The following is a 25472-nucleotide window of genomic DNA, read 5'->3' as shown; positions in this document are numbered from 1 at the left end:
TTCAGTAACACAAACAAGGATGTGGCACATCTGCACCAATCATTTTTACAAGAAATAGCTCTGGAGGTTTTTCATAACATCACTGTTTGGGATACTTCATAATTTAGTGAAGCAAGATGGAGACTGAAGTCCATTGTGAGTGTTAATTAGCCTCACTGTCACAGCGAGAAGAGGCTCTGCTCAAGGTTCCTTCCTATTCTGAGGTGTCTTAGTTTCGACAAATCCAACACAACGGCATCGCACAGTGTTTATTCGCAATGTGTCAACTGATCGTTTGATATATGTTGATAAGGACTGTGAGTTGTTCAACAAAAGTAGAATTTGAGTTCAAGTTAATAACTGACTGAGTTTATTCTCGGTGTTTAACAGGCTACACACTTTAAACTTAAGGAAACCAATATTGTTTATTTGCTCTGTTTTTGTTCTCTACCACCCCTGAAGGGAAATACAGGGGTATGCTGCATTAGGATTAATCCCTCTGGTTTTGTTGATGTCCTGACTTTTCAACCAACATCAACATGAACGTCATTATGAGCTTGATATCATGCAAACCGATGAGATACATCTTTCTACAAGCCACTCTTGTAGTCACAAATCAAATGTGTGACTGAGGCACGTGCACATTTGAATGGCATACATTTCTATAGAATACTTTTCAAGAGCAGTACAAAGAGCTTTAAAATACCTCAAATTACCCACACACCATCCCAGTATGACTCCTGGTTCAAGTGCAGTTATTTTAAAATCCAGATCTCTGAAGGATAAAGGGAAGGGAGATATGGTCATCAGCAGTGACCACGGACGCTGAATGAAGACGGATGATGGGTCTCCATTTCCGCTCTTTCTGCAAAAATGATACGACCTCCAGGGTCTTGTGCTTCTGACATCTCTTGGTGCCAGAGTCGGCGTTGTACCGATCATGGTGTGGCGCAACGTTATCAAGGTTCCTGTTGATACGCGCTGATACACTGGTCAATCAGGATCACCCGGTTTTTATAGCATCAAATAACTAATTTAAACCAAATTCCAGAGAGAAAATGTTCATCTGAACAAACACCTGGGAACTTTTGGGAAACAGACATGTCGTCCATCTTTAGCCCTAATGATGATCATCACTCATGTAGAAAGCGTCATGGTTCTGTGCAGGTGAGAAAAAAAATCAAAGTAACCAAAGATCATTTGATCAAAACCATAGAGAGGGTACTTGTGTTTCAGGTTTGTATTTCCTCATCATCCAGATCAGTCATCCTTTCTTCCTCACATTGTGGACATATTCCACTGAACACATACTATTAAAAGCAACCTACGGTCCACATGATGATAGTCAAGTCATATATAATAAAGATCTTTTGTCTCTGTCGATCTGAAATGGTCGAGGGAGTAAGTGAATACTGCAAACTCCTGCTCGAAGGCTATGATGGAAATGTCTGAACATTTGAAGCTGGGGCAAGTGGCCGATTAGCTTAGCCTAGCTTAGCATGAACACTGAAATTAGCAGATTTAAGTGATCCATGTTCTGTCCAATTTACTTAAGATCACAGATAAGGACGAAGCCCCTGCATATATCTAAGTGGAGAGATGCCCCTGACAAGTCCATCACTGAATCTATACAACACAAACGGATGAAACCTTTAGGAGGTTTCAGTCTTTGTGTTTGGATTTACTGATATGAACAAGGGATAGAACTTGCAATGTTTTCAAACATTAGACTCCAAGTCGCCTTCCTGTCGGGCTTTTCAAATCAAGGAAATTAGTTTTTTGAGAGGTCAGCTGTAAATAATGAAAAATCTTATCACCACAATGGAGAAGTGTCTGACACACTGCGGACCAAACGTCCTCAGTAGAGGAATCACATTCTCCCTGTTTGTTGTGCTGACTGACAGCCTGAATCCCATGGACACATGGTAATGAGTTGCCTCTTACCGTCGACAGTCTGCCCACTTTGCTCGACACCAAGATACTTGTGATCTTCATATTCACACATCACAACACACAAAGTCGCGAGCGGCTGCTCAATGTTCTCCTGGATTTGTCCTTTTCACATGAGAGGAGGGGGTGAAACAAGGTCATATTAGTTTTCAGCTATTTGAATGACAGCTGCAGGTTTTTCATAACAGAGATATTCTCTTATTACTTGGGATAGTTTAGAGAAGATGAAATGTATTTCTAATCGAAGCAACTACAAATATTACTCTGTTGGTGAGTAACAGTATTTCCTTCAGGTCTTGGAAAGTATTTATACAGCTCTTTGTTTGGGTCTTATTGACCACAGAGGACGAGTCACATTCCCCCACTCACATCCACATCCGCACAGCGCTGCTCTCCACTGTCAGCAGTCGTCAGGGGCTCAGTATCTTATTACATTTGGTACACACAGTCATGGTCCTCTGAGGATTGATCCTGCTGATTGTGTTGATGTCCTGACTTTTCAACAAACATCAACATGAAGAGACTTCTCGTTATTCAGTTGTGAGATATCGCCACATGTATTTGGAGTCATGGTCACCAGAGAATGAATCATAATAACTTTGGTGATCCTAATAACTTTTGACTGGATTACTATGAAATTTGGAACAAACATACATTCATGAGGATTGATCGTATCCCCTTTGATCTCCGGACTTGTCCTTAAGTGCGACCAACAGTTGAAATTTGAAATGGGCTCACAACTTATCGCTTGAGAATTAGAGATGGTAGCACCTTACCAAGCTGAATGAATACGCTGAACAAAGATTACGATTTAAGATTAAGATCCATTTATTCATCCCAAACACATGCACAGACACATTCATGCAGGTAGGGAAATTTAATCTCTGCTTTTTACCCATCTGGTGCAGGACATACAGAGCGACCATGAGCAGATGTTGGGGGAGTAATGTGCCTTGCTCAGGGGCACTAGACAGGGTAGGGAGACTCTTGGATTTTTGGACAGATCAATCCAGGCTCGTCTTTTGTTGTCTCTCCGTGGAGTCGAACCGGAGACGAAGCAGAGACCTTCTCTGCCCATAGTCCAAGTTTCTGCCACTAGACCACCGCCTCTCCAAACTGCAAACTGCTTGCTAAAGTTATGGTCATAATGAGCTTGATATCATGCCAACCGATGAGATACATCTTTCTACTAATCTGTCTCAAATGTGTAACTGAGACACATGTACATTATTTTTAATTTGCTGTAAAATCTGTGTGCCATGGGGGTATCATAGGTTCCAGTTTGTCTGTATGGTATTCTCTCATGGTTCTTGAGGAGGTCTGCACATAACATGCGAGGAACGTTACATCTCTGGTGCACTCAGAGAGAATCACTTAGAAAGATAAGAACAGAGGACATCCACATAAATTGCTACATGCTTGGACACGTGTCCCTGCCCTCCGACACGTTTGCCGCCCACCTGGGTTCAAAGGTTTGTACAGTGGCTCATTCACCACTGACAACAGCCAAAGGAAAGTCCGGATTCTGTGAATGCATTGGTCGAAGTGTGCTTCCTGTTTTGACCTTTAGCCCGAGATAGAGTCATTCTTTATTATATTGGGTCCCTCCCTGTGTCCCCTGTATCCTGGATGTGCTCTGGGTGTGCTCTGGTGGATTTATGACGAGAAATGCCCTGGATTTCTATAGAAGACGATTCAAGAGCATTACAAAGAGCTTTAAAATGCCTCCATTACCCACATATGCTCCCAGTGTGTTTCCTGGTTGAAGTGCAGCTATTTTTAAATCTCTGAATCTCAGAGATTCTCTGAATCTCTGAGATCTGAAGGCTTAAATACATAACTGGTCTGCTGCTCTTTGTTCGCCGGTCCTCCTCTGTGATTGCTTTATTTATTTATTTCTGAAGTAAAAACTACCTCGATTTCTCAGTGTGATGCATAAAGAATCTTCTTCAAAATGTCAAGTTCTGTGAAAGGTACAACTGCATCTGTTATTTGTGCGGCCAATCGGGTGAAATGTCAATCGATATACACTCTGAATTGCTAATATACAATTTGAACTATGATAGATTATGATGAGAAGACGGCCCACAGTGTTCCTTTACCACCATCTACTGGACACAGTGAAAAACAGCAACTCGTTTGTGACAATGAAATCTCTCAGTAGCTAAAACTATAAACACTAGAGTGTGGATCCCCAACATCTAATGAGGAGAATGACTCTCTTCATAGCCTTCTGATTGTGTTCCCATCTACAAAACTCTTACGATGAAACGATGCTACCGTCTCTAGCTGGAGCCTGACAGTTCTCAGAGTTAGATCCCAAACACATTCAACAATAATGTTGAGTTTACGTCTTCTTTCCCCTCGTTACTTAGCGTTAAGAGAAATAAGAGAAAGTGACAACATATCACTAATTAAACCTGCAAATAAGAAAACACAACAGCAATAACCTCTAATGGAAACGGTTGGTACCTGCTATCTACAAGGCTTGTCGTGACATGATTTGTTGTGTTTTCATATTTGTTGTGGTGTTTATTTGCCACTGTGTTTTAAATTTTGTGTTTTGTATTTTTATTTTCATATTTGCCATTGTGTTTTCTCTTTGGTCATTCTGTTTTGTCACTTGTAGTGACTGACTATATGTATTGTTCCCGCCACCATTTCATAGTTAAATCAAGTCTGTATTTTAATAGATCCTGTCTTTATATCTTCAGATCATCTTACGTGATTGATAACAGGTTTTGAACATATTTGCATCTCAGGGGTTCTTGGTGTCATTGTAGGTCTCATCAAATCAGTCCGAATTAAAGTGTCGAGTAGAACAAAATATTTATTCACATAAGTTGCCATTCCCATACTAGGATATTTTCATGATGTGTGGGTATATGTGAACATTTCCTCACCCCAGGTCTGAGAACGGGAGATTATTTTGTTGAAAAGTTTTACAGAAAATGACAAAGCTGCCCTGTGCTGCCTTCGCTGATATTAATCTATAGATGATTCATTCTATCAACACATATTCATAAAACTGTTTCTTCAACCACCTGGAAATCTAATGATTTCCAGTACTTTTTCACACTGATCTCTCCAAACTGTACATGCTGTATGAACCAAGACTTCCATCTAGTGGTTCCAAAGCAGAACTGCATGTGGGATACAAAGCCATAACTACTGATTTGTATGACATAGTTCCCAACAAATAAAGTTCTTAACATTAATACACTATTATTTTCATCAAAAAATAAGCTTTTAACTATAATAAAAAAACACATCACAAAACATAGAGCTTTCAATTTTTATAAGACTTATAAAAAAGAAAAAACATAACACAATAACCAAGGCATGTCATACATTGTGTTTTTTCTTTGTTTCTCTGAGGAGTATTTACAAATAGGCTTATGTACAGTACAATAACTCAGAAGTGAAGAAAAAAAAAAAGCTACATATAGTCTAGCACAAACAACCAGTTAGGATAATGATACTATATTTGTTATGTACAATGTAACTGGCAAGGCTAGAGCAAGAAGGAACATAAAGATTCTGCAAAAAGGTTTAAATAACTTCAAGTATCCGTCTTGAGGTTTTGTGGAGGATTAAGTCCGATGGATGCAGATTTCCAGAAACGCTGAAGAGAAACCAAAAAATCTGATCGAGCTGCAAACTGTGTAGTGTGGCTGGGGAAAAGTACAGGATGAGCTCTAGCCGTTGGAAAAGTCGACACAGACGACGAAACAAATGTGGCAACACAGAACGATCACTTCTATGATAAAAGCCCACTTATTTTTTAAGAAACTCCGAAACATTACCTTGGGAATATCTTCCCCGCATACAAAGTGGTATCCAGCTTATTGGCCTTTTTTTTACTTCTCTGAATAACAAATGTGCAACAGGCAGAAAAAACAACAAACAATAGGAAATGTGAACACACTGTTCATCTGGGGGAAATGGGGGAAAAGGACAGGGACAGTTCATAGAGAAAGTTTCTTGGACTTTGTGGTTGAACTAAACATCTTAGGTATTCAACAGTAACTTCACAACATTCTGATGCCATTTAATTTTCTTTGCGATGAAATCCACAACTCAAAAAACCTACTATCGGGTTATGTTCCGGTAAATAAAAACGAACAGACTTCATTGTAACTGCAAAAGAGTAACTCATTCATCACCTAGTACCTTGAAGTCCAGATATAATGAAACCACAGTCAGAATAGCGGCGTCAACTGTATGAAAACTAGCTTGTTTCAGGAAAGATCAGGCTATTCTTCTAGGTTAGCATTAGTTAGGCCTATTCTTATTATATAAAGCCACTATTAAGGAAAAGTGTAGCCCAGACTAAGGCCATGTGTCCTGTTGACGTCTCCAAGTGCATAAAACACTAATGCTACTTCACGACGTTCATATAACAACACTGTAGGGCTCGGTCTCCTCCCTTGTGTACATTTCAGTTTAGTGTGTCCATTTTGGAAGGAGGAAAAAAAAAACATTCACAACACAACACAACACAACACAGGCTGCGGTCAGTGCCGTAGTTACTGAAGTACCCAAAGGCATGTCTCAAACGGCACCCGTCCACATGCACTGCTTTTGACAAGACTTGAACTGTAACCCTGAAAACAGGAGCACCCTAAAAACTCATTGTCATTGTCAGTGTCAACTTTAAGACCTTAAAGTAGAGCAGCGGAAATCAGAATTTCTGTTCTTGTTTGGCTGAGGAATAAAAATGCCATCAGGAGTCAAATTAGAAACCATGTTTAAAAACACAAACCACGCTATCAGGAAGGTAGAGTGAAATTCATGACCGTCCTCTCAAAATTAGTGCATTTCCTGGGCAGCAGGGTACCATTTGAGAATCTGTTCTGATCAGCTTGTCTATCCCCCTCCCCCCCTCCCTCCCTCTCTCCCTCGCTCGGAGGGGCCCCCTCTCAGCAGACGGTGAGGGGCTGAGGGTCGCTGTCGCGCCGCTGGTTCTTCTTCAGCAGCTGAATGCGGTTGTGGCAGTAGAACTTGATGGCACGCCAGTCGCGGTGGTTGCTGACCAGCAGGGGGCACTGCTGCAGGCAGCGCTCACAGTCGGCCTTGGCGGGGACTCGGAGCTCCGTGATGTTTCGGGTCAGGTGCTCCTCGACGGCCGCGCGCTCCGCCTCTGACCAGGGGCGCTTTAGGACACCTCGCTTCCCTACAAAAATAGAAGAGACGAAAAGGAGTTAGAGATTACACGTCTTCTGACAGCTTCTGAGACACCTCTGCCACCACACACCCTGTAAACACATAAAACCACAAACACGGAGCCGTCAAAACTCACAGCTCTTGAGGATCAAACTTGCAAATGTGCACAGGTCCCTGAAAATGCTGAAAGTATGCAGGGAACAGTAGAAACATGGCTAATACTTAGCAAAAAAAAAAAACTATGGTTCATTCAAGTTGATTCTCTGTCTGCTGATAAAGATCAGCTGATATGATGAAAAGCTCCAGCAACTAGATGACTGTCTCTTCAGTTGTTATCAAGGCTAAGAATAAACTTTGAGCCTGCAGGACTTGATTAATTAGAGAACACAAAGGTGAGGGGCGCTCACTGGATTCAATCAAAAGAAAAACATCTGATAGGCAATAGATTACGGGTTTGTTCAGAACCCAACATATATCTCAAGTTTCCTACGGTGAGATTACATACAAAGTCAACACAAATATGCAAATAGAAATAGCTTCCAACCTAGTAAGTTGAAAGGTTTTCATCTTGAGTAAAAAGTAGAATCATGCACTGAGGTTCTATGCCTCAGTCCTAATATATCACATTCACAGGGACTTGAGGTCACCTTTGACCTCCAGGCACTAAAATTGAATCTGTTCATCTTTGAGTCAAAGTGAATGTTGTACCGAATTTCAAGTAATTCCCTGAAGCTTATCTTAAAATATCATAAAACATAAACCTACTTTGTGAGGCCACCATGACCTCGACCTTTGACCCTTGGCTCCCAAAATGAAATCCAGGTGAATGTTTGTGAAAAATGAGAAAGAAAGTAACAAGGTCCTTTCGATCAATTACTCAGCCTCAGCTGTCAATCGTGAAATTTGACCTAGTTTTTATAGATGCAAATTAAAACCATTATTAAAAGTGAACACTAGGTCATAAGAACCCCCTAAATAACAGAAACCCTCTTTGAGAGATTGAGACGCTTTGGCTTAACTTTTAGGAAGCAGTAAAATCCATCAAAAACAGTCTATAATTATAACTGACATGTAATATACTGTATTTGTATTTGTAGATACTGACAAAAGTTTATTTCTATTTCTGGAGGCTTTTTAATAGTCACATTGTCGTTTTTTTACACTTATTTATATACTTCTTCCTGTGCAGGATACTTTCTTAGATAGCAAAATAGGAAGCTACATCCAAGGGATATAAATGAAGCATTTTAGAATGTTTGATATTACATTTTTACAATTATTTCATAAACGTTCTGTAGTGTTTAACAAACTGTTTTAAATTATATTTTAAGATAGATATGTTTTTTTGTTGTGTCCTTAAACCTTGAATCTTTCTGTGGAGGAAGCATGGCCATCCATGTTACTAAATCTCATTGGATAACTGATTATGATTTAGCCTTCTTGATTTTTTTACACAATCCTTAAATCCCCCACACAAATTTGCATGATATTGTAATTAGGTTCTCAGGGGTTTAAACTACAGTCAACAATACTTCAGCAGGGGACATATTGTGACTTCAAATGGTTTAAAAACTAATTCACACCCTTCGTTTTGAAGGCAGAATATTTTCAAGATATACTTCATGGATTCGGCAGCCATCACAACCGTGCACGTTGAGTTTAATGTGCCCTCAGCCCCCTGCTCAGAAAACAAGCAAGCACAACTAGCAGTAGAGTTTAAAGAGTTCCCTTAGATGTTTAAATTACACTGCTGCAGCACACTTCACTGACTGATGAAGATGAAGGCCACTTACAATCAGATCTAGGTCATTTTCAATAAAGTCTCTAGCTTTACTCGTTTCATTTAAATACTGTGCTTTTTTTAAATCTGATTTACAAACTGAAAATGTAAATAATTGTATCTAAAATATTCACCTTCCAAGGACATAGCTTTATTGTTTTTCATTGGAAGCAGGGGATCCTGACTGAGACAGTCATTAGTATATCAGTCTCCTATCAACTATCATGACTGAATGAAGTCATCACATTTTATTTTTTTTTGCTAGTTAGTCCTAACTCTTTTTAAAGGGTTAAGGACAGAGGATGTCACACCTTGTTAAGCAATTGGGATTTGTGAATATGTGCTTTAAAAGTGAAATTTGATTGAATCGGTGACATCTTAGACATGAACCTACTTTTTGAGTCTGTTGTATGTGTTCAGCAGTGTTTATTTCCTGCAGTTCGACCAGTGAATATTTCCTGCTGAGACAAACATCTACTCTTGTGTTTCACCCTCAAATACGCACTCAGAGCAGTTGAACCACCTTCGTTATCATGAATCTTCTCCTCTATCTCCATTGATACAAATGCCAGCTTGTATGCACAAACACACACTCAGACACTCAAGACAACCACGATTACTACTACTTATTACTGCTTTTTGGGGCTTTCACACCTACCTTTTTTTCCAGACTTTCTAGTTTGGACCTAAATTTGTGAAAAGTGCCTCAGACCAATGGACCAAAGTTTTTACAGCCAAGAAAGGTGGTCTCAGCCCGGATCGAACTGAACCATGACACCATCGGATACCCGTCTACAAACAAATCAATGGTATAGGTGGAAGGAGCCCCTGCAATAGGCTTGAGTCAGCTCCCTAAAGTGCAATGTGAAAGCAAATCTAATTGGATCAAATGTAAACACTGTGATAAAAACATGAACCTAGGTTCAGACCCTCAGGTGTTAAAACACCCTTTGTCTAATTTTCTTCGGTTGTCCTTTTGCGCTTCAGTTGTAAAACCTAAACAAACCTGATGTGAGCTGACCTGAGCCTCTCCTGCGGTTTATAGGTTGAGCCGGAGGAGGCGGAGGGGCTGGCTGGGCATTCTTGAGCTTCTTTGGTCGTCCAACCCGCCCATTGTTCTTGCCCTTCCTTACATAGAGCAGGGTAGGTGTAGGAGTCGGAGCAGGAGCAGGGGAGGGTACCTCTGGCTTCTCCTTTACCGTCTCCCCATCAGACTCTCCCTCTGAGTATGAGTCTGCAGAGTTCCCTGACATAACTGGACCGAGGGAGGGAGGGAGGGAGGGGGGTTGCCGGGAAAGAGGAGGTAAGAAAGGAGTGGAAAGCAAGAGAAGAACTTTAGTTCATCTGTTACCAATTTACATGTTTTCAATAAAACTCCATTTACACACAAACACACACAATGGAAGAGAAGTTTTTATCCATTTTCCGCCTGAGTTTGTTTGATACAGAGAAAAGGAAGATACAGTTTGGCTTGGACGACAACATTTAACATCTGTCCCACTCATTCGTTCTTCATCCAACTCACCATCAAGTTCCAGGCAGATGTGGTTCAGACTCATTCCTCTGAACAGGACTCCATCTCTCTCTCCACAAAGCACGACTCGACCCACTCTGCCCATCAGGCCTGGGTCTTGGCCAATTCCGGCACAGCTCTGTGTCACATGGTACTCCCTCTCAAGGAAGTGCTCCAGCCTCTCCACAGCGCTGCCTCCTGGCTGCCCAGGCTCCTCTCCTTCACCAAGAAGCAATAGCTGGGTCAGGATCGCCACCTGGCGGCGAACCCTGGTCTGAGTCAGGGCACGGGGATTGCGCGTTCCGCTAGAGCGGGCCAGGCTGCGGAGGAGATCAGTTCCTCGCAGTGGTGTGGCGGGGGAGTGGTAGGGCCTGGCAAACACATACTGGTTTGCCGGGTCGACTCCTACATCCTGTCGTGTCTGCAATAAGAGCTCCAGACATGGCTCACAGTGAGGGGGGAGGATAAGGGGCTGGACTCGCCCACGTTTACCCTGAACTCCAACTCTAGGGAGATGAGGAAGCACAAGGCGTTCAAAGGGGGACAGAGAGGCCTCCAGTGGGGTGAGAGCCGGAGGGGCACCAGGTGGGACGGGAACGGGGCACTGGGGAGTGATGCGAGCACGATATTCTGCAATGGACAGTTTGGAGACCTCGCACTCACGTCGTCGGTTGTATAAGATTAGGAGAGCCAGACTGGAGTGGCAGAGAAGACGCCAGGCCTCGGCAGACTGCAGCTGCCGAGACAAGGACAAGAAGGCAGAGTGCTGGAGACGACGAAGGTACAGGACCAGAGAGGACAAGGACGAGAGCAGGGGCAGCAAGTGGTGACGCCCCGAGCCACTGAAAACAGAGAGAGAGAGTTGACGATAAGCATAACGATTAGTTTTAATAGTTCAGATTCATTTCAATTACATTTGAAAACCCTCATGAGCTTTTTGTTCATTATCATAGCAGTTGGCATGTTACAACAGGGCCAGGAGGATATCATTGGTGAGCCTATGAAGCTTCCAAATTGATGATTGTGATCTCTAGATCTGTTTGATTTTAAATAATTATATGATGCTATAAAAATAGGGTGAGCCAGATGCAAAAGGGGGTACAAATTATAATTTGTATCAAAAGGCTCCCTCAAGCTGGCTCCATATGTTTAACTCACACTCACAATCTCATAAATGTGCTCACAAAGCAGTCAAAGAACAGCTTACCTCAGCAAGTCCTTATCTTTATCCTCGGCACCACTCTCATCGTCCACCTCCATCACTCCATTCTCCTCCTCCTCTTCCTCTTCTTCCTCCTCTTCCACTTCTTCCTCCTCTTTTGGTGGCTCCTTTTCTTTGGCCAAATTGCTGCTGTAGGACTGAGGACACACCACCTCTACATCGTCCTCCTCTTTGGGCCTCGTTACCTCCACAACCTCTACATCTTCTTCATCCTCATCCTCTTCATCCTCCACCTGTGGTTCATTCTTAAACCTCCTCATTGTTCCCTTCCTTGGCTGCATCACAGCCACAGGGGGTGGGCTCCTCTTAAGAACAGACACTGGCACTGCATTCTGTCCTCGTGGAGGAGTCAGCACTGGTGGGGTGGAGGTCCTTCCAGAGGAGGTTGGGGATTGGTTGGCTGCTGTGAGAGTGGGTGGAGACATGGAGAGGTCCTGGACGCCACTCTGAGGAGGATCTGAGCTGCGGCTCTGTATCGCGACCTGTGACGACCTTGAGTGCTGCTGAGTGTGTAAGTGAGTTGTGGTAAGGTTTGTGTTGTGTGCATGCAGGCGCGGCATCTGTGTGTAGCGCTCAACAAGGGCCGAGCACACTTCTGGTTGGTGTGAGTGGTGTTTGTCTAAGTGCCGTCCCAGGGAGCGAAAGTGGCGGCCACAGTACTCACAGGTTTGGCGCATGGAGTCTATAGACACTCCTCCTCTAGGGACACTTGTGTTGATGATGCTTGTGCTGTTGGCGCCGAGTGGAGCCGGAGCTTTGAACACAGGCTTGACTGGAGATGAGAAAGACGAGCAGGGTGGGGAGGATTGCGCCGGAGGATGGGATAAAGGGGCTGGCCTGTTGTGATGCGGAACGCTGGCAGGGGGGACTAGTGAAGGGCGCCCGGGTGGCATCCGATTGGGGGTCTTTTTCTTTGAAGGTGTGCCGCGCCGTTTCTTGCGGCGACGTAGTGCACGTCCACGAGGACTGGCGTTGTCCTCATCCCCGGCATCTGAGTCACTGGCATCAGAGTGGGATATGGGGGAGGAGGAGGGGGATAGGGACCAAGAGGGGGTGACGTAGTCCTGCTGTTGTTGACGCTGCTGAGCCGACAGAGAGAGGGGCTCATCCTCCTGGAAGTGATGGAGAAAAGCTCATCAATTGCTATTAGAAAAAGCTAAACTTTGGGTTAACCAATGGCTGGAGATGATACGAAAAGGTGGCAAAAATCGACTTAATCAAACTTTCTCTCTCTTAAAGTTATATTTCTACCACAACAGCCTGGTGTTGCCAAATAACTTCACTTCCTGCTATAAGTCTCTGCAGTGTCACGTAATTGACATACTGTAGCAGTTGCTGCAATAATTTAGTTTAAAGTTGTGCTCTGCCTCAAAATATAAATGACAGAAACGCTGCTGATTATAGCCCCTGTAAGTAATATTTGTCTTTATGCTGTAAATTTCTCTAACTGTAAATATATTAAGAATATTTAGCTTGGGACTGCTAGCATAGTAAGTTTGCCAGCTAACATTTAAGGGGAACAATTTAGGATAGTGAGATTGCTTTTTGCAACAATGGGTTTAACATTAAATTCGGTTGACAAGTGTTATCCTTCTCTCTTACCTTTTTGATATTGTTGTTATTCTCAGTGTCAGAGTTACACTCGTGTTGCACTGGAGACACGGTACCACGGAAACCCTGCAAGACACAGAGCAGCCGCATTACAACATCTGGCACATCCTCACGTTTGCCATCACAATCAGCCAAGCCATCACTCAGTGAGCGGGAGGACAACCCACCGCGGTTGGTCGTGAGCACAGGTTGATTAGGAGTCAAAATCTCACACTTACACGCCAAACAAAAGCAGAAAGAGATATTGCTTTGTAACATTGTCAACATCACATCAGTCAGAAATGAGGGGGGGGGGGGGGGGGCATCTATCAGGCTGGAATACAATGACCATAATAAATCAATCAGCCAATTATATGGTTTAGAGGAAGTACAAATAACCCTGGTCCCACATAAACCTCTGATGTCAATTTTAACCATTTTGTCAATTCATTCCTGTGAACAGATTCTGGTTTCTTAATATTTTTGATTAAATTGATCTGATCTAATGAGATCCATTAAAAGAACAGATGTCATGTAATAACCATGGTTACTGTTGCTGAAGCACTATAGGTAGAGAGAGAGAGAGAGAGAGAGAGAGAGAGAGAGAGACCTGGAGCTGAGCCATCACCATGGTAACCCCATGCCTTGCTTAGCTGTGTTTGTGTAGTGTGTGTGTGTGTGTGTCTGTGTGCGTGTGTGTGTGTGTGTGTGTGTGTGTGTGTGTGTGTGTGTGTGTGTGTGTGTGTGTGTGTGTGTGTGTGTGTGTGTGTGTTGTGTGTAGCTGATCAACACGGTGAGTACACATATGGTTGCCTATCTGAAGCCTTAACAGGATGGAGGCTTGAGGAAAGTTGAGGAGTAATATCATGTCTTTGCCTTGACTTAATGAAGCTATCAGAGATGAGGTAGAATTCAAGTTTAGAAAAATGATAGAAGGAAACTCAACAGAATAATTTGACAGTGAATAAATCATTTATAGATACTGACCAGGTTCTCTCCCCATTCGGTCAAACTGTAGTCCACAGTGATCTCCTCCCCCTTGGTGATGTCCCGGATGGCGATAACAACCAGCCGGACCTGGCTGCCACAGTGGACCTCCCGGATGCGGCAGTTTGGGGAGGGAGGGAAGGAGCTAGCCGTTGGGGCTGGAGCCGAGGCTGTTGGAGCTGCCGGAGCAGTGGACGCGGGAGTCAGAGACGGGGCCTGAGCCGAGGTCGCCGTGGCGGGGGCAGGAGCGGGGAACGGTGTTGGGGTTTGGGTTGAAGAAGCTGGTGTGGAGGCCGAGCAGGAGCTGATCTTGGATCCAGTGGAGTCTCTTTCATGAGCCTGCTCTGATGGACCACTGGGAGGAGAAGAGGGTTCAGGATTCATCAGATTCCAAGATATTTTAACAATTTTCTGTTATGAGACTTATTAAACTAAGGATTGGTTTTTGAAAAAAGTACTGAAAAAACTGAGCACAACAAACAGCGTTTAAACGGACCTCTGATAACTATGTAACTTATTATTAACCTTTACACACACATACACAAAAAAAACTGTATTCTACACACAGCAATATATAACTACATGTCTACTCACCAGTTGTGGGGCACAGACTCTGTGTTGTAAAAGTGTCCATCCAGTGTCGACCGTTTATTCTCCGCTGCTTCCTTACGATCACCTGAGAGCACAGGAACAGTCAGTATAAAAGGCCTACATATAAGTGTAACACACACACACACACACACACACGCACACACACACACAAAGGTCATCACCCAATCTCCTGAAGCACATACACAGGTGCACATCGCAGCACATATGTAAGCAAGCACAAACATACACTCTCTCTCACACTCACACACATGCATGCACAGAAGTAGGTCACACTCACTTGTACATGCTCCACCCTCATGACAATCTCACACACACAAACACACACACTCACAGTTGATGACAGTAAGAATATGCCTTGCCAATGAAACACACACAAACACACACCTGGGCTGAAGCTGTGTTCAGGCACGCTCTCCTCCTCCGTGTGTGTAACAAAGACTTTTACAGGTGTCCCTTTACGTTTCCTTCCACAGCCGCGCCTGCAGAAAATACACACAGACACACAATTATCATTAATCAATTGGCCTGCTGACCAAACTTCACATCAATTAGGTCAGAGAGTAATCAATAAGCTGATGGCCACCTAATGTGTCAATACAAACTGAGTTTAAACCTCACATATAAGCAAACAAAATATCAACAAATTAAAAAAACAGCGCCAAAGACACAGTAGTGAAACAATGAATATCTAAAACGCTCTTTACTATGTAGAGTAAATGTATAACCCTCCGAAGAAATTTAATCATTATGTCACTTCTTTAAATCTCAAATTATCTGTGTACACAGCTTGACACACACACACACACACACTAACAAAAACTGTCTGAAGGAAAATAAAACAACCCCTACTATACAAATAGAGCTGGATATCATTTGAATGGTTGACACTGCATATTATGAATTCAATTACTTGAAGATGAAAAATAAATCAAGACCCGAGAGGTCAGAAGTTTGAATAGTGTAATGTTTCACATAGAAAACTTCCCTGTGAACGTCAACAGTTTCATCACTTAAAGGTTCAAGGAGGAGACACACAACCAACTAAACCTGCTTTAAACACTATTTAAACAGATCAACACTGAGTCTATCTTGATATGATTGTGTAAAAAGTAACCTCTATATAATAGCCACACTGACCATTGCACAATTCTGCTGTCTAGCTAGTGTTACTAGCTGGGTGCTTTGACCCCTGGATCACCACTACGGGAGTGTGCCATTACCCCAGAGAGCTCGAACACCGCTACCTGTGTGAGCCCCGAATGGCTAGCAAGCAAGATTATCTTCTTCAGACTAAATCCATGCCAAAACCACCACGCTCCGAACGAGCCACGCGGATCCTGCCTCTGCCGATTCTGGGCTCCTTCTGCTACCACAGATCTCAATATTGTTTTCGTCAGTCTATTTTTTACTCACATGACATTGGAGGCTCTTAAAACTAGGCCATAGGAAGATCGTGCTTTGGATTTTGAAGTGTTCATTACTGTCTGTGTGGTGTGGTTGTGTGCGTGTCTGTGTGTGTGTGTGTGCGTGCTTGTGTGTGTTCGCTTGCATGCAGACGAGAGAAAAAAGCAAACAACGGAGAAGAAAGAAAAGGGAAGAAGAAAAAAACAAGGAAAAGGAGAAATAAAGTGAAGCAGCAGAAAACAGACAGAGCGAGAAAAATTGAGGGAAAAAAAGAAAGACAGACGGAGAGAAAACAGAAAGAGAGAAGGGGGAGATACTCATTCAGCAGAGATATCAACCAGACCCACTCTCTTTGTATTGATCCACTCTACTCCCATCTGGACTCGTGATACCAAACACGCATGTCTGTGTGTGTTTAAGCGAGTGTGCACAAAGAGTGTGCACCTGCATTTATGCTCACGTGTGTAAAAATAATGTACTTTGCTCACGAGACGCTTTTCTCCTCAACTGACCAAACAAACCTTGTCATTGACAATATAATCCAAAATGACGATAAATAAGATACTGTGATAAAGCTCCAGTGTTCAAATAAGTGGTAACGTGTGAGAAGATGTCTATTTCAAAGAAGAACATTTCCTCAACGCTGACAAATAACTAAGACGTACATCAAGCTGTTATTCACAGTACTGTCAAAATCACAAGACTACACAACAAAGAGCTCAACCACCATGATAACACACTGATTATCAACAGCAACCACAATACTCAACAACACTTGTGTGTCCCAATGCACTGTTGATACTGATGAGTATGCTTGACTGTACTGTAAAGATCACAGCAGTTTCAGATCTGTATTGTCAAACAGAGGGCTGTATACTCAACCTATCTTCAGTCAATGTCTGCGTACGAGCCTTTCAGTAAGTCTCATGCAGCCACAATTCAATGTCAAACTTAACTTACCCTCGGACACGCATTCAACGAAACATCAGAGAGGCTGTGTGAAACTCCTGACAATGTCCGAGTGAGCCCATGTGAGAATACAGCAGTATACTGCCCAAAGAATTCACCGTGAGCGAGTGGGTGTGTTGATGAAGTTTCTAACACCCGACAGACGCAAAACTGAGGAAATTAAAGAAAGAATCAAAATAGCTCAGGGTGAAAAAGAGACGCAATATTCATATTAGATGTTAACGAAAACGTCAACTTAGAAAGACAACTGGATTCGAGTGCTTTTGGTGATAAGAACTGACGTCAGGTTCGATGCTTGGTGCTGTGAACACAAACATGATTTCCACAGTGGAAGTTATACTTCCTGCCTCCTCCCTTAACGGATTCTCCTGCAGTTGTGAACACGTCTGATTTAGACTATCTCCTCCTGCGTGGTTCATATATGAAAGTCTGGATAATAACCAGACGAAATTATTTGGACATTACAGTTTATGTCTGATTTCGACACCTGGGCCAACTCTCTGTACTGATTAAGACATGAAAAGCAAAACTCTGTAATAACCCAACAAGGTGACAGAGAGGTCACATGATTCTGACAAATCAAGCTGTGTTGCACATGTGACAAATTGACCCAATTTGTCACATGTGCAACACAAAAGCTGTAGCTTTCACGCACAGTATGGTTGAATCTTTTATTTTGTTGAGCTACAACAGGATGTGGTCATATCTTCACAATACAGTTCCAGTGATATTCATAATTCAGAACATTAGAGGTTCAGTTGTCTGCCACAGTTGTTCATGCTCACATACATTACACAGACAGGCTGAACTAACAGTCCTGAGCTGCACGCCCTCTCCACAGGTCAAGGACTTTTCCCAGAAAAACATAGTTTTCCTCAGAGTTTATATTTTGCTGGATTATTTTGGGTTTTCTGAGTGAGTTAGTGTGTGTGTTTGTCTGTGTGTGTTCAGTTCTGGTTCAGTGAGTTTCTGAGCACTTTGTTGCCAACCAAATCTGTCTCACCTCGCTCCCTCAGTGAGCTGACCCTCAATCTCTCCCTCCATTTCTGTCACATTTTGTCTCACCCTCCGGATCGATTCTCTGATTCTTCTCTCCCTTCTTCACGCCAGCACTCACACACACGCACACACACACACACACACACACACAGCCCCCTCCCACCAACCCACATGTATGCACAAATACACAAACAAGTCCATACTCAAGACTCACATGTGCGTGAGCAGAAATACAGACACACACACAGACACACACACACACACACACACACACACACACACACACACACACACACACTCACACACACACACACACACACACACACACACACACACACACACACACACACACACACACACACACACACACACACACACACACACAACCCTCCCCCTCTCTGGCCCACATGCATTCACAAACACACACAAACACACACATACACAAACAGCCACACACACACTCACACGTACACGTGCACACAAACACACACACACCCCTCCCTCTCAGGCTTACAGGCATGCAAGCACACTCAACCACTCACACACACATACACACACAAACACACACACAGAGTACACACAAATATCCTCTCTCTAGCCAAGCTCACATGCACGCACACACACACCCCTCCCCCTCTCTCTAAAGCTCACATGCGCACATACACACATAGGAAAGCTCACTCAAGCACACACACACTCTCTCTCTCTCTGTTTCTCTCTCTCTCTCTCTCCCCTGTGCTCAGTTTCTTTCTGCCTCTCTCTCTCAAATAACCAAACCAACAGTCTCATGTTCCATGTCTGACACACACACTTTTCCTCTCTCTGACACACACACAAAAGAAAAGCAAGCACACATACAATCTGCACATTACAGATTCTCAGAGTCATGCATATCTGATACAACATATTCTCCCCTCACACACACTTCTTTCTCAGTCACAGACAAACAATTATAGTGCTTACGGATACAAACACACAACCTCCTGTCACGTAACTGTTTCAAGTGCTCACACATACGTTTGTATCACACACAAACACCACTCACACACACCCTTCATGCATCTCTCTCTCTCTCTCTCTCTCTCTCTCTCTCTCTCTCTCTCTCTCTCTCTCTCTCTCTCTCTCTCTCTCTCTCTCTCTCTCTCTCTCTCTCTCTCTCTCTCTCTCTCTCTCTCTCTCTCTCTCTCTCTCTCTCTCTCTCTCTCTCTCTCTCTCTCTCTCTCTCTCTCTCTCTCTCTCTCTCTCTCTCTCTGCAAACACACACACACACACAGAATCCTCAATAATAAAACAGTAAGAAACACACACCATCCACCCCCCCCCCCACTCACATTTACCATACCACCCACACACATACTGCACATACACAATAACATACATTTCTTTGGAGGATGCGTACACACAACACAACACATCACACACACACACACACACACACACACACACACACACACACACACATACAAACTGTCCTTTCCTCTTTCATAAACAAAGTAGATGCATAAACACTCTCTCCTTCTCTCTGCATGACACACACAAACACACTGCCCTTGTCTAGGAGTCACACAAACACACACACGCACACACACACACACACACACAAACCTTGTGTCTGTCTCCCCCTTGACACACACCCCTCCCTTTCTTACTGACTGCAGAACAAACACACACACACACACACACACACACACACACACACACACACATCTCCTTCCTGAACAAACAGACACACACACACTCACACAGCATATGCACTAGCTACCAAGCCTTCTTTTTCAGTTTCCAAGTCACACGCACACACACACTCACCCTCCCCTTCTGTTTCAAAAGCTTGCACACACACTAGTGTATACGCATGCACGCGCGCACACACACACACACATCCTCACCCTCTGTCACACACCCTCCCTTCGCTTTTCCTCTCTCTCCTTTTCTTAAACACATACACACACACACTCACTCCCTCTGTGCTCTCTCTCTCTCTCTGCAATACACACCCTCCATCTTCTCTAGCTCTCTCTTCTCTTTGAGACACACACACACACACACACTCTGCTACTCACTCAGAAGCACACAAAACCTCCCCATCCCTCTTGGTCTCACACACACACACACCTCAGTTTCTAAAAGACGGAGACACACACACTTTCCTTCAACACTTTCTGCATTGTTTCTACAAAACCATCTCTCACACCTCAAGAATCATGTGTTCACTTCTAGAACGACGCACACACACAATTAATATAATGCAAATCATCACACACACACACTTTATCTTTACCAATCATACTAGTTATTATCATTATCCTTACGAAAAACACACACACTGAAACCCAAACACATCTTGGTTACACATAAACACGATCCTTCATGCTCTCACACACATCTCCCATCTCTCTCTCTATCTCTCTCTCAGACACACACACACACAAACAAACACTCATTCCCTCCCCCACTCTCCTAACACACACATATGCGCAAACACACTCTCCCCTCCCCTTCCCTGTGCCTCGAACACACTTCCCTTCTATCTCCATGTCTCACATATACACATACACGTATACACACACACACACACTTTTTATATGCTCCTTCTCACGTACACACACACATGCATGTCCTTCACAGTCTCTCACAATCCTTTCTCTCTGTCTGTCTCTATTCTGCCACACAGTAAACACACCTTTATACCCCACTCTTACCACACACACAATTAGTTTCTCTATTTCCCCCTCTCTCACTTGTACATTTGCACACACACACCCACACAAACACCCACACAGACAGTAACAGGCATGTGTGCGTGCAACACTCTGAAAAACACATTTTCTCTTCTCTCAAACACACCCTGTCTTCCCCACACACACACTCTCTCATTCTCACACACACACCAACTCACTCACTAACTCACTCACTCACTCACTCACTCAATACTACACACACACACACGCACACACACACTGTTCTTTGTCACACACTCCTTACACACTGTGCTCCCCCTCCCTCTCCCCATCTCTCTCTCACACACGTACACACACACACACACACACACACACAGTGTCTGTCTCTGTCACGCACACACTCTCCCCCTCCCATCCCTAAATCACACACACACACTCCCTCCTCCTTCCTCTGCTCTAGCACACACACACATAGAAGTACACAGACACACACACACGAATAGAAACACACATTGAAGCGAACACACACACACACACACAAATAGAAACACACATTGAAGCGCACACACACAAACACACGTATAATCACACGCTCACACAAACACACACAGACACACGCACACCCACACATGAACACATTCACTCACTCACACACAACCCCTCCTCCCTCCCTCTCACTCACACACACACCACTCCTCCTCCCTCCCTCTCCCACACACACACACACACAGAGCTGCTCCTTTCTCTCTCACGCTCTCTCCCCCTGCCTGTGTGTGTGTGTGTGTGTGTGTGTGTGTCTCTCTCTCTCTCTCTCTCTCACACACAACCACACAGTCGCTCAATTACAGACGCACACTCGCGCGCACATTCACCACACACACTGACGCATATTAGTTTCAACATTATTATAACTTTGTGGAACTGAACAGTTGAATTATAAGTTATGTACTTATAAATAACTTTGTGTTATTTACTGGTACAACAGATTCATACTGAACTCCATCTTGTCTCACGTCATGTGAAAAAGTATCGATTCAAGCTACAAGACGTTTTCTTCCTGTAAACATTATGTGTATATCTTCAAATGTCCTTTAACCTGTCAATCAAAACACACGTTCAATGGGCGAATACAGTGTCACAGACACGCACTAACACATACAGACATACGAATACGCGCGCGCACAAGTACACATCGCGAACTCGCGCACGCGCTCATACACCTCTCCGGCGCCGCTTTATAAGGTGGAATTAACGTAAAGACAATAAAAGCCAGGCAGCACGAGACGCACCAGAGACTTTGTCACACCGCTCGTCTCACGCGGACTTTTCACTCTGTCACGAACTTGTCAGAAAACGCACGGTTACAACTTTAGCTCCATCAAAAACACCCTCACGCGCGCACACACCCACCCGAGTCTAACTGTCAGCGGAGGAAAACACACTTTCATAGTATAGATAAACGGTCGTGCTTCATTGACTGTCTCACCCCCGAAGCGGCGGTGCCGGTTTCACTCCCTCCCCGTCGCTGTCCAGCCTGTGCGGGTCCCGGTAGTCGAAGAGCGAGCGTACGGTCTCCGCCATGTTCACGCCAGCGTTTGCGGATGTTGTGCCGCCGCAGCGTTCAGCCTCTTGCTCCGCTCTCCAGCCGCTCGACTGGCTCACACCAAGGTTATTCCGGCCGCTTCCACCGCGCCGCGGCAGAGGGGTGCGCCGAGCGCAACGGCCAGTGGAACAGTCCGCCCTGTTCGCTGTCGTGTCTTCTCGGTCAGAAGAAGACGAAGGGATGTGCTATTAAAAACATCGCGTTTAACTGAAGCCACTTTAACATCCACGCGGCGGGGCACTGTTAATTCAAGTGATGTGGTGGGCCCTCCCCTGCAGAGAAATGGACGCGCTCACCAAGCAGATGAAAAAAGTAGATCGTCTTCAAGAAGAGTGATCAGCTCGCGCAGAGAAGAAATTAATGAAATAAAAATGGAGGCAAAGAAAAGCAGTTACGCGAAGTTTGTCTTTAAGCAGAGGAACATGAAGCTGGGTGTTTCTGATTCTTTAACAGATTCATACAAACACAAATATATACATGACCTTACTGTATCAACAGGTTGGCACCACACTGATGTGTGCGGGATGTGCAGTACGATTCATACTGTTAACCCGGTGGTTTCTTCTCAGCCAAACTCTTAGGAAACAAATATGAATGATCTGGTAGAAGATTGCGATGATGAACGATGGTTGTCAATTAATCTGTGGATTGATCTATTTGATAATCTGGACATTGAATTACAATTTGTGAACAAAATTTGAACAAAATGTGAACATTGTGAACTAGATTTGTATCTAACATAATAAAGACAATGGCAAATTACGACCTATGGTTTGATAAACTTCTGTCAGCAAATTGGCACCTGTTAGATTTATTTATGTCTATTGTCTAATATTTATTCATTCAGTGATTGGCACCTTTGCTAACTTTAATCCACCTGAGATGTATCATCTTGTATTATTATTATCTGTCTATTATTCGAATATTTTCAACATTGTATACATTTATTTAAGTCAGAACAATATGGATTTTAGGGAGGCAAAGCAATACTGTAGGAATAATCAGTTTATATATATATATATATATATATATATATACACTGTGATTTCTAACATGTCTTTATCAAACCCTGATTTCAAAAAGCTAAAAAATATATTGGTAGATCATTCTTTAGTTATTGTTTTGTGTGGTATTGTTAGTTAATAGTTTTTATGCAAAAGAGTCTGGCCCTTTTTACAAATCAACTTGGTCTAGATGGTTTGTAAAAAAAAGAGTGCATTACATTGTAATGTGCTAGGAGTTTGCTAATTAATTGGTATTCAGTGAGGAAAGCAGATTAACACTAACACTGATTCTGCACTTTCTTTCATCTTTTCCTTTTTTTACACGTATCCTATTTTGCAAGCCTCGTGATTTTTGGACTAAATTGTCAGGATGAAAATCAGTTGGATCTTAATAATGAATGAGAGTTACACTGTGCACAAGAACACTAATAATGGGAAAACTCTGATACAAAATACTGCAAGTCTGATTTATTCCTGTATAACTCAAGAGGGACGCTCATTTTCAATGAGATCATAATTTGTCGTGGCACTGTATTTTTAGAAAACAAGTTCAAACAAGTGCATCACCTCACACAGCACAATATGCACAATCACACAAATGTTAAATCAGAGGATCAGAAGACTCATGACGTTTGAGTATTTGATTCATGTTAACTGAGATATTACTTTCTATTTATACATTATTTTCTGAGATAACATTATTTACCATATAAAATCTGATACTAATACTTGGTATCTGAAAAATATTGAGTTTATATTGATATTGTCATATTATTATTGTCCCTAGAGTGTTATGGCTCCCAACTGACAAAGTTGTCACATTAGATTCATCAGTTAACACAGTTAATATTATTATTTGTATCATGTTTGGTCTGTTTATATTGTTTTATCTTTTTTTTTATTTGAATTATTTGTACATGAAATGATTCCATGAATAAAATGTATTATTATTATTATTATTATTAATAGCTTTGTTGTGTCGAGCTAACACAAATATTTCTTCCCCCATTGAAACAAAATAAAATTAAAACTGATCAGACTTTGAATTTGTTGTTTGTCCTGGAGCAAACATTTTTGCATGTATCTAACATCCTATTAATATTTTCTACAGGTGCAGTGTGTTAGACTGGAGTCTGACAGTGTAACAGTCTTCACAATTGTATCACTGAGCACATTTGTCCTCCCAAAATATTCCTAAAACCAAACTGATGGATCTTTTTTAAGATATAGGAAGAACGAATGAATCATCAGATGTTTTGTTTGACGCTGTTAATGTGGTCTCTGTGATGAAGAGCCATGATGTTGACAAAGTGATTTGTCATATTTCTCGATGGCAGCTCAACACACATATGTTAACTGTGCACTGTTGACAATCAAACCAGTCAAACTCTTCAATTAAACCACTGAAGGCCCATTAATAATCTTTGGGGAAGTCAACTAGAGAGAAGAGAAGAGGCAACAGATAAAGATGCTGTTAGTCATTTTTTGTTTCATCCCGCTTAAGTTAGCTGAAGTTTTCTATTTGACTGGTCAATTGATTGGTCGATATGCGCTCATCAAAATGAATTATTATTGTCCAGGCAGTATTACATTCATGAGGAGAAAAACTCTACATCACCTGTATTCCAAGATTAATCCATTATATTTGGTGGCAGAAGGGAGAAACTAACTGAGAAAACAAGGGGTGTTTTTAAAACAACATGTTCTTAACTTTGGACTCACCAACAAATGGAGACATGATTGGTGCAACTTATTTAAAGTTGAAGTCTAATAATATTGGGAAAAATTACATATTGTCCATGTGTTTGGACTAATGTCTCTCTATGCCTTGAAGCTAAACCATGACCCACTGCAGTTCACCAAGTGGCACAACAGATCCCAGAAGGATTGTTGATTAAATTGAATCTGTCAGTCTGCAAGCCGGTTTATATAGAAACCAACACTGAGGTGGAAGACACCCACTGGAGATGGTGACTTAAAACATAGAACCAGTAGAAACTCTGTCCTGGTTCG

At 42.8% G+C, this 25472-nt stretch overlaps 1 protein-coding gene across 2 annotated transcripts; it reads right to left on the bottom strand.

Moving 5' to 3' along the window:
- Nucleotides 1–5212: 5212 nt before the first annotated feature.
- si:dkey-117m1.4 (uncharacterized) lies at nucleotides 5213–22476 on the bottom strand. 2 transcript variants are annotated; one of them, XM_062387947.1, is made up of 9 exons: nucleotides 22339–22476; nucleotides 15184–15278; nucleotides 14782–14863; nucleotides 14188–14542; nucleotides 13213–13287; nucleotides 11596–12722; nucleotides 10401–11230; nucleotides 9882–10130; nucleotides 5213–7105 (listed from the first exon to the last, which is right to left on the bottom strand). In XM_062387947.1, the coding sequence occupies exons 1-9, from the start codon at nucleotides 22431–22433 to the stop codon at nucleotides 6852–6854; spliced, it is 3162 nt and encodes a 1053-aa protein (XP_062243931.1). In that variant the 5' UTR covers nucleotides 22434–22476; the 3' UTR covers nucleotides 5213–6851. The 2 variants fall into 2 exon arrangements, with proteins under 2 accessions (XP_062243931.1, XP_062243932.1); XM_062387948.1 differs by having other exon boundaries at nucleotides 9897–10130.
- Nucleotides 22477–25472: the final 2996 nt, after the last annotated feature.

The sequence above is a fragment of the Platichthys flesus genome, chromosome 5, assembly GCF_949316205.1.
Source record: "Platichthys flesus chromosome 5, fPlaFle2.1, whole genome shotgun sequence".
Classification (NCBI taxonomy): domain Eukaryota; kingdom Metazoa; phylum Chordata; class Actinopteri; order Pleuronectiformes; family Pleuronectidae; genus Platichthys; species Platichthys flesus.
Note: the sequence above shows the minus strand (reverse complement) of the source record. Positions and strands in the feature narration are given on the sequence as shown.